The sequence below is a fragment of the Rhincodon typus genome, unplaced genomic scaffold, assembly GCF_021869965.1.
Source record: "Rhincodon typus isolate 14 unplaced genomic scaffold, sRhiTyp1.1 hic_rhity00005415, whole genome shotgun sequence".
Taxonomy (NCBI): Eukaryota; Metazoa; Chordata; class Chondrichthyes; order Orectolobiformes; family Rhincodontidae; genus Rhincodon; species Rhincodon typus.
This window is the reverse complement of record NW_025971053.1, coordinates 1-10378: the sequence shown is the minus strand read 5'-3', so window position 1 is coordinate 10378 and position 10378 is coordinate 1. Positions and strand designations below refer to the sequence as shown.

The 10378-nt window shown below is 44.3% G+C and overlaps 1 protein-coding gene across 1 annotated transcript; it reads right to left on the bottom strand.

The window, feature by feature from the left end:
- Positions 1-554: 554 nt before the first annotated feature.
- Positions 555-9623, bottom strand: LOC125482064 (adhesion G protein-coupled receptor E4-like; the record flags this gene model as incomplete). The annotated part of the gene is made up of 5 exons (XM_048594037.1): positions 555-653; positions 2170-2338; positions 3108-3199; positions 6574-6640; positions 9391-9623. Coding segments are annotated over 5 exons (660 nt in total), but the record flags the coding sequence as incomplete, so codon positions are not given.
- Positions 9624-10378: the final 755 nt, after the last annotated feature.

Below are 10378 nucleotides of genomic sequence, written 5' to 3'. Positions count from 1 at the left end.
AACAACAGTTTGAAAAATGGCAGTAATTTAAGGTTATGGAGTTATACAGTCAGATTCGGACAGCACAGAAACAGATCTTCCAGTCCAACCAGTCCGTGCCGATCATGTTCCCAAATTTAATTCGTCCCGAATACCTAATCCAAGCCCATATCCCTCCAAACCCTTCCTATTCATGTACTTATCCAAATGTATTTTAAACACTGTAATTGTACACACCTCCACCACTTCCTCGGGGATTTCATTCCATTAGTGAACGACTCTCTGTGTGAAAAATTTGCCCCTCATATCTATTTTAAATCTTTCTCCTCTCACCTTAAAAAATGTGCCCTCTAGTCTTGAAATCCTTATCTGGCTCTGGATTCTGGGACTTAGAATCTAGGGGCTTCTTGCAGACCCAGCCACTGCACTGTCAAATTGTCAGTGCAACAGAGATTGAATCATCTCGTTTCTGGCCTATCGTCGATTAAATCTCATATCCCTAACAGTGGCGTGACCTATCAGGGGTCAGTGGTTACATTTCACAGGCTGATTGATGCCAGTCAAAGCGTACTTACCGATAAGACCGTCATTGTGTTGGCTTTATCCTCCTCTGAGGCCACTGTGTCCATTGCCTTATACATCCTGGCGAAGTAATTACAATAAGCAGCTCTCACCTTTGGACACAATGCAGCGGGTCATTAGTGATCCAGTGCTATCGAACTAAATGCAATCAATTTGAATTTCACTAAATCTCTAACCTTCACATATTAACAATATGTATCAGAATTTCAACTACTTTAAAAGTATTGTGAAGCCCCATCCACCTCGCGGAGCCCTCTCTGTGTCTTAACTGTATTGGCAGACTTTAACTCTCTCAGTGTTGGAAGGTTTTCCATTGGCCTTGCAGTATTGGGAAATGGCTGTCTGTCCTCAATTCATAGAATCATTTGAATCCCTACAGTGCAGAAGGAAGCTATTCGGCCCATCAAGCCTGCACCAACCCTCCGAAGAGTATCCTACCCAGTCCCAGCCCCCCACCTGATTTCTGTAACCCCATCCTTTTGCATTTAACATCGCTAATCCAACTGGATGAGTGATGGATCCAACTGATTGGAAGGTGAGCAAACCTTCTGGTAATTAATTGAGCTAATCTTACAAAAGTTGTGTCGGATATCTATTCCTGACAGGGTTTGGATTCAAGTCATAGAATCAGAGAGATACACAGCACAGAAACAGACCCTTCGGTCCAACTCGTTCATGCCGACCAGATATCCTAAATAAATCTAGTCCCATTTGCCAGCATTTGGCCCACATCCCTCTAAACCCACCCAGGTGCCTTTTAAACATTGTTATTGTACCAGCCTCCAGCACTTCCTCTCGCAGCTCATTCCATACATGCACCACCCTCTGCATGAAAAAGTTGCGCCTTAGATCCCAAAAATCTTTCCTCTCTCATCATAAACCACGCCCTCTCGTTTTGGACTGCCCCAACTGGGTGAAAAGACCTTGTCTATTTACCCTATCCTTGCCCCTCATGATCTTATAACCCTGTATAAGGTCACCCCTCAGCCTCTGACACTCCAGGGGAAATAGCCCCAGCCTATTCGACCTCGCCCTATAGCTCAAACCCTCCAATGCTGACAACATCCTTGTAAATCTTTTCTGAACCCTTTCAAGTTTTACAATAGCAGGGAGATCAGAATTGCACATAGTAATCCAAAAATGGCCGAACCTATGTCCTGTCATTGTCTTTCCAAATACATGTAAATCTTGTCCCTCAGGCTTCCCTCCAACAACTTGCTCACCACCAATGTCAGGGTCACCAGTCCGTAGTTCCCGAGCTTCTCCTTACCACCTCTCTTTTATAGTGGCACGACGTTAGCCAATTTCCAGGCTTCTGGCACCTGGCTATCGATGATACAAACATCTCAGCAAGGAACCCAGCAATCACTTCTGTAACTTCCCACAGAGTTCTCGGGTACACCTGATCAGGTCCTGGGGATTTATCCACTTTTATGTGTCTTAAGGCATACAGCACCTAGTCCTCTGTAATATGGACATTCTTTAAGATGTTGCTTTTTATTTCTCCACATTCTTTCTCTTCCATATCCTTCTCCACAGTAAACACTGATGCAAAATACCTGTTTACTATCTCCCCCTTCATAACTCTGTGACCACAGCACTGTTTACCTTGGGATTTAATATGCAGAGGAGGATGAAGATAAATGTGCCTTGGAAACTGTTAATGATGGTGAATAAATAGGTCATTACACCGGGCTCTTCCTGAAACTGGAACAAACCAAAAATCCAAGTGCAGCCCAGGATAAACACCTGGGCAATGGCTTTAAATGTCAGCATCCTGCACGAGAGACAGAAAAAGATCAGTGAGAATGGAAGTAGCCATGGCACCAAAAGATCAGATCAAAGTTCTGCGGCTCTGCAGTTACGAGTGCTTGTGGATGCGGAATCAAATAATGGGATAAGGAAGCTCCAAGAACAATGTGTATTTGGTAATAACCAGCAGTACGTTAGTTATAGAAACTAATGAATGAGATGTTGCATCTTGTGATAATGCTATTTTATAGTAGAGTCTCATGAAAAAGTGTGAAACAAAGTAAAACGTGTCTTTTAATGTTCAATAATTGTTTTAATATTGTACATGCAGTGCGTTGGGTCAGCAAATCCTTGAAGTAATGCTAGCTTTTAAGAATGTACCCAAATATACCTTTATAGAATCATATCACCCAGAAGGAGGCCGTCTAGGTATTTAAATCTGTGTTGGTTCTTTGGAGTGCAAATCCACTTAGTCCCATGTCTCTAATCTTTCCCCGTTACACTATGCTATATCAGAGTGAGGTGGGTGCTGGGACTCTGAATCCATCTAAGGTGAAGATAGACAGATTTATAGTTACTAACACATTTCAGGGTTATTGGGAGAGTGCAGGAAAGTGGAGTTGAGGCCTAGTTAAGATCAGCCATGATGATATATTAAATACTGGAGGTGGTTTGAAGAGCTAAATTGCCCTCTTCTGTTCCAGATTTGTAACTTCTATGCAATTTGCCCTTCTTTACATGTTCGTGTAAACTTCAACAATATTTCCTTAAAGTTCGAGATAATAGTACCTTACCTTGTATTCTGAAGTTTAGACACTTGAGTGTCCTGCTTGGAAATTTCTCTTTTCAATGTCAAGAGTATTGTGAAGTACAGAGCTGTGTTGATCTGTTGGAAGATTTCAAAATATGTTGAATGACTGTCAACAAATTGTTGTTGGAACATGTCTGGAATTAGGTCTTTTTAATTCTTAAATTTGTGTGATTTGCCAAGTGATGTTCACAGCCAGAATGGTGAAATTTCACACTGTTCTCCCTGCTAACATTTTTTTATTAGGATTTTCCCTGCCTGCTCTGAAGTAACTGATTCTGGGGAGACAGACAATGGAGATGGGAAGTAAAGGGTCTGGGAGCGAGTGGGTATGGATGGAGTGGCAATGGGGTGAAGAAGGTTTGGCAGAGAGGGTATGAGGAAGAGAAGATACGGAGCCTTGAGGAGTTGAGGAAGAGATGCTGTGCAAAAGAGACTGTGGGAGAGAGAGTGTAGTGTACTGAAAATTCCATTGTGTACTTAACCACTTGAGGCCACCATACACACATGTAACATCTGAGGGAGTCTGCACAGAATGGGTAAGAAAGGACCCGTCTTTCATTGCTTATTTAGTTCTAATTCTAAATGTCTTTGGCTGAATGTAGAACTGTTTCTGTCCCCGAAACATGACAGGGAGAGCGGGGAGGGCAGTGATTGGAATGATGTCAGCCAAGTGGATCTCATAGAATATGAGTTCCTTGATAGGGGACTATTTTGCTGGCCCAATCAGGGAGTTCGAGCTGACAGATACAAACAGGAGTATCAGGGGTTCTGCTCACTCTAGGAGCCAGCCCTGTGCTAGCTGGGTCAGTGTAATGTCCTATGCATGTGCAAATAAAGGTGATTTGGTGATGGGATACTGACCGAGTTATTTCAGGGATAAAGAGAAAGTATGTGCAAAAATAGTATGTTATGGGAAGCAATGGTATATAATTGAGTAGTAAATTGATAATTATTACTTGTGGCAGTTTAATCTGATTTGATTTGATTTATTTTTGTGACATGTAGCAAGATACAGTGAAAAGTGGCTTGGAGACAATAAGGACTGCAGATGCTGGAAGCTAAAGGTTTGAGGCGAGGAAAGCGCAGCAGTTCAGACAGCATCAGAGGAGCAGGAAAGTCAACATTTCAGGCTGAAACCCTTTGTCAGTGCTGGGGAGGGGAAGAGGTGCCCAGAAATAAATAGAGGGAGGGGGATGGGTCTGGTGTAAGGGTAGTCAAGATGGTGATAGGTGGATGCAGGTTGGGGGTTATTGTGACTGGTCTGTGGGAAGGGTGGAGCGGTAGGTGAATAGGAAGATGGACAGGTTAGGTCAGGTCAGGTCAGGAGAGGGAGGGCTAGACATGGGATAAGCTTATGGGTGGAGGGATTTTGAAGCTGGTGAAGTAAATGTTGAGGCCATTGGGCAGCAAGCTCCTAAGGCGAAACATCAGGTGTTGTTCCTCCAGTTTCTGTTTGGCATCACTCTGAAAGTGGAGGAGGTCAAGGATAGGCATGTTGTCAGGGGAGTGGGAAGGGAAATTAATACGGATGACAACTGGAAGGTTGTGTCGGTCGATATGTGCAGAGCGCAGATGTTCCATGAACTGGTCCCCGAGTATGTGTTTGGTCTCCCCAGTATAGAGGAGACCATATTGGGAGCAATGGATACAGTAGATCAGGTTGGATGAAGTGCAGGCGAATCTCTACCGGATCTGGAAGGATTGTTTGGGGCCTTGAATGGAGGTGAGAGGGGAAGTGTAGGGGCAGGTGTTGCACCTCTTGTGGTTGCAGGGAAAGGTACCGGGTGTTGGGGAGGAGTTGGTGGAGATTGTAGAGCTGACGAAGGAGTCACAGAATGAATGGTTACTGTGGAAAGCGGATAGGGGTGGGGAGGGAATATCTTTTTGGTGGCAGGGTCTGATTGTAGCAGGCGGAAATGTCAGAGGATGATGTGATGGGTTCGGAGATTGTGTCTTGGTATGTGAGGACTAAAGGGACTTTATCCTTATTGTTGGGGGGAGGGGTTTGAGGGCAGAAGTGTGGGAAATGGATGGGATGTGGTTGAGGGCATCCTTAATTACTGAGGAGGGGAAATTCCAGTCCCTAAAGTAGGAGCATATTTGGGATGTCCTGGAGTAGGATACCTCATTCTGGAAGCAGATGCAGTGAAGGTGCAGGAATTGGGAGTTTGGGATAGCATTTTTCAGGAAGGTGGGTGAGAGGAGTTGTAGTCAAGGTAGTTATGGGAGTCGGTGATGAGTCAGTTTCCAGAGATGGAGATGGAGGCGGAGAGATCCAGGAAGGGGAGGGAGGTGTCTGAAATAGTCCAGGTCAGTTTGAGGGTGGGGTGGAAGGTGTTGGCAATATTGATGAACTGCTCAAGCTCCTTGCGTGAGCTCAGGGCTGCACTGATGCAGTCATCAGTATAGCGGAGAAGGAGGGGAGAGATGGTGCCGGTGTAGTTGTGGAAGAGGGACTGTTCCACAAATCCTACAAAGAGGCAGGCATACCTCGGGCCCATGCAGGTGCCCAAGGCCACCTTTTCGGTGCAGGGAAGCAGGAGGAATCGAAGGAAAAATTGTTGATTGTGAATACCAGTTCAGCCAAACAAATGAGAGTGTCAGAGGAAGGGGTTGGTTAGGGCTATGGGAGCCATCTGCGCTCTGCATATATTAATCAAACCAACCTTCTGGTTGCCATCCATTTTAATACCACCTCCCACTCCCCTGATGACATGTCCACCCTTGACCTCCTCCACTGTCAGAATGAGGCCAAACGTAAACTGGAGGAACAACACCTGATATTTCGCCTTGCGAGCTTACAGCTCAATGGTCTCTACATTGACTTCAGCAACTTCAAAATTCCTCCACCTCCAGCCTTATCCAATGTCTAACCTTCCCCCTCCTGATCTGACCTAAGCTGGCCATCTTCTTACTCAGCTACCTGCTCCACCCTTCCCACGGTCCAATCACAATAACCCCCTACTTGCATCGACCTTTCACCATTTCTCCTACCCTTCCCCTGCCCCACCCCTTCCCTCTATTTATTTCTGGGCTCCCCTCCCCAATCCTGATGAAGGTTTTCGGACTGAAACATCGACTTCCCTGCTCCTCTGATGCTGTTTGACCTGCTGTGCTTTTCCAGCCTCACCATCTATATTCTACAGTGAAAATTGCTGTTTTACATGCTGTCCAAACAAACCACACTTTACGTAAGTACATCACGGTAATATTACAGAATGCAGAATATAGTGTTACGGCAACAGAGGAGACTCAGAGAAAGATCAACTCTAATATATGAGAGGTGTGTTCGTAATTCGGATCACAGCGGGGAAGGAGCTGATCTTGAATCTGTTACTGAGGCTAAGTGAATAAAAAAGGGGTTTACTGCACATTTTAAACAGAATCAGTTGATGCAATCAGATGGAAATAAAACATGAGAGATTTGATATGATTAGTTTGTAAGTTACCAGAATGATCAGACACACAGGTCCCAGGAAACTCCAGATGAATCCTCTGTCTGTGGAGATCCAGCAGCTGGAAGTTAAGAGAAGAAAGTAAATCATTCGGAACAGTGAATATTAACAAGAGAATAGGACCCCTGAAGCATGAGCTATTTAGACTGCAAAAATATTTTTATAACCTGTGCACTGATTGGATGATGATATTCTTTGTAGTTGTAGGTAAAAATATTTCAGACAGTATTCGCTCCAAAATAAAATGTCTTTACAGCAATGTAAATTATGAATGAATTAAGAGCAAGAGTCAGCCATTTAGAACATTCAGACTGCTGCATCATTCAAAAAGATCATGGTTGATATGACTGCGGCTCCAATTCCACATTCCCACTTGATTACCTCCCTGCCCCCCCAATAATCTTTGACTCCCTGGTTAGTCAAGAATCTAGCTACTTCTATGTCAGAAATATTCAATGACCATGCCTTCACCACTGTCTGGGGAAGAGACATCCAAAGACTCACAATCCTCTGAGAGAAAAAGTTCCTCTGCGTTGCTGTCTTAAATTGGTGACCCCTTTTGTATTTAAACTACCCCCTAGTTTTGGTCTCCCACAAGGGGAAACATCTTATCAGAATGGATCCATTCTGTCAAGTCTCCTCAGGATCTCATATGTCACATTTAGATCACCTCTCATCCTTCTGAACCCCAATGGATATACTCCCACCCTTTACAACCGTTTCTTATGAGAAAAGCCCCTCACTGCAGGTTTCCATTCCTTGATGTGACTGAACCAAAGCTGTGCCACAAACAGGCCTTAGGCCACCAATGAGCTATGATACATATTGGCTGATGTACCCTAATTAGGTTTCTCTCCATGTGCTGTCAGTTTTATGTGCATTTCCATTGCTTGCATATGGCGCATACTACTCTTGAGTTGCCTTAATGCCAGCAGGCCAGCCACCCTTTGGGGACAGTCACATTTTGTATAAAATTGGGTCACTCACTTCACGTCGATAGCATGCCTGCCGATTTAGCCATTTTCCCAACACAAGGACATGCGCTTCATCCCTTTTTCACTTGCCCCACATCTGCTGCCAACACTCTCGGTTTCCCTTCTCTTTTTATCGGCCCAAGACCTTTCCATCCCTCAACCATTACTGTGGTTAGCAAATGTCACAAATGCTTTTGACAAAAAATGAATTAAACAACTGCAAATGTTGACGATCTGAAGTGCACTTTCTGAAAGAATGGTGTTATGAAGCAGACGTCGATCCCCATCTGATAACTAAAACCGAAACAGCCAGAGAAGCTCACCTCACCTCAGCTCATAATCTGTTAAAGACAGTGTGGAAAGTGGTACAACTGCCTCCCACCAAACAACGCACACCACCCCCCAACTCTGTTAGAAGGGGGAGGTTAAATGAAATGAACTCCTGACAGTCACTGTCCAATCAAAAAGTAATTTATTTATCTTACCATAATAGTGAAGAAATTAACAGAAATACTAACAAATTGAACAATTTCCACCTTAACTACTAACTATTCATGAATAAAACAAAATTCTAATGGTAGATAGCAAGAACTGCAGATGCTGTGGTCAGAGTCTAACACAGTGTGCACCTGGAAGAACAGAGCAGGCCAGGCAGCATCAGAGGAGTAGGAAAGTCCAGGTTTCGTGTCGGGACCCTTCTTCAGAACTGACGAGGGCGAAAGGAGATGAAAAGGGGTGGGGCTGGGGTAAGGCAGGTGGGATGGTGATATGTGGATGCAGGTAGGGAGTAGAGGGGGTTGGTCAATGGGAACGGTGGCACAGACAGGTGGGAGAGAGGATGGACAGGTTGTGTCAGGTCAGGGAGGCGAGAGGGAGGAGGGGTGGGGCTGGGGAAAGGTAGGTAGGATGGTTATAGGTGGATGCAGGTAGGGGTAGTGCGGTGGGGATTGGTCAGTGGGAAGAGTGGGCTGGTTAGGTGGGGAAGAAGATGGACAGATTGGAAATGGATAAAGAACAAAATGTATGAGAAGAGAGAGAGGAGAGATCATGAGTAAAGTTACGAGGAAAAGAGAGCCCAGTGGTGTAGGTGAAAGGAGGAAAGCTGAACTTGGGAGGAAAAATACAATGAGACCATATCTTCTGGTTCCCATCGCCGAGAAGTAGTCAAATCAAAAATGCTGGAGTTTCATAGTGTGTATTTCTCACCATTTTCCCTTTGGCTGGCGGACTGACAGATTGATACTTTGTTACTCAGTGCATGACCGCAGTGAATCCTCAGGATATGTATTCACATATCATTCAGTCACAAATCAGTCCCAAGCTCTTTACGAATAATATAACCACTAACTTGCACACAAGGCACATTGAATGCCTCAAAGCACGTGAAAGTTAATGAATTACTTTTCATGTGTATTCACTTTTGTAAAGTCGGAAAAGTGTCAGCCAATGTGCAAACTGCCACAAACAGCATTGTACTACTGACTGGGGTAATCTCTTTCTTGTGATGTTGATTGAGGGATAAATACCAATCAGGATACTGCTGTTCTTTCCCATCGGATCGTCTATATCCACCTAAGCAGTTAAATGGGGCTTTGGTTTAATGCCTCAGCTGAAGAATGGCATCTCTGCAGTGCAGCTGTCCCTCAGTGCTGTGTTGAAACGTCAGATTTTTGTAGTTAAAGTCTGGAGTGGGGCTTGAATGCTTGAAGTTAAAGCTATTATTATTGACAAAAACGAGTGTGCCACAAATAGAAAGAATGTTAAATTCTTACAATGGCTGTAACGAGAAGGTGATAATTTTAGCTGTAAGATTTGAAACGGAGGAGCCATTACTTACTGCCTGGGTGAGCCATAGCCATCGCGATACACTGCAGCGGAAATGAACACAATTATTGCAGGGACCCCGTAACCAAGTAGGTACATGAACTTTTCGGTTTTTTCCGTTTGGGGAACCCTCAAATTCCTGATATTTCTGACCATGAGAGAGAGCTGGACTCCCTCCAGAAACATCCAAACAAACGCAGCCAGGAACAAGTAGTGTAAAAATGCTGCTATAATCCCACACATCACCTGTAAGAGTGAGAAACAGCATGAGAGCCTTTCTTGAAGGAGAGATTCCTCACATTTCCACCTGACACACTCCTGGGTCTAACACCAAAACCGTGTCCTTGCTGATGTTTTATGCTGATCAGCAGAAAGGTGCACCATTTGGATTGAGCCAATGGCCATCTGTACCATTACAGAAGCATCCGTACCTGCCATCTGTACAGAGTGTATCAAAGAAGGCTGGTAGGGAAGAAGACAGGTTCAGTGAGGGAATTCCCGATTTCTAGCACCATCGTGTCTATCGACATCTGAAGGCATAGTCACATATTGTGGGAGAAAGAACTGAGGGTTTCAAAGGAGATAGAGTTTGATACACAAGCATCAAATATACACATAAATGAACATCAAACATATGTGTACATGAGTACACAATGAAACCTATTCAATTGTACTTAACTTACACAAGTACGCACCTGTATAGACACACTCACGTACTTGCACTCAAACCCACACATGCTCAGACACACGTACTTTCTGTTACACACACTTTTACTCTGTCACACACACAGACCTTACTCTGTCACACATATACATTTTCTCAAACACAAAGTGATACAGACTTAACTCTCATATGGACACTCACGCACTGTCCCTGTCACACAGACACTCTCTTACACATGCACACTCAGACACAATAACTCTCTCTCACACACTCATTCACACAACCTCTTGCATTGCTGGCTGTGGTGGGTTCCCTTACTTGGTTTCTGGTTCTGTTG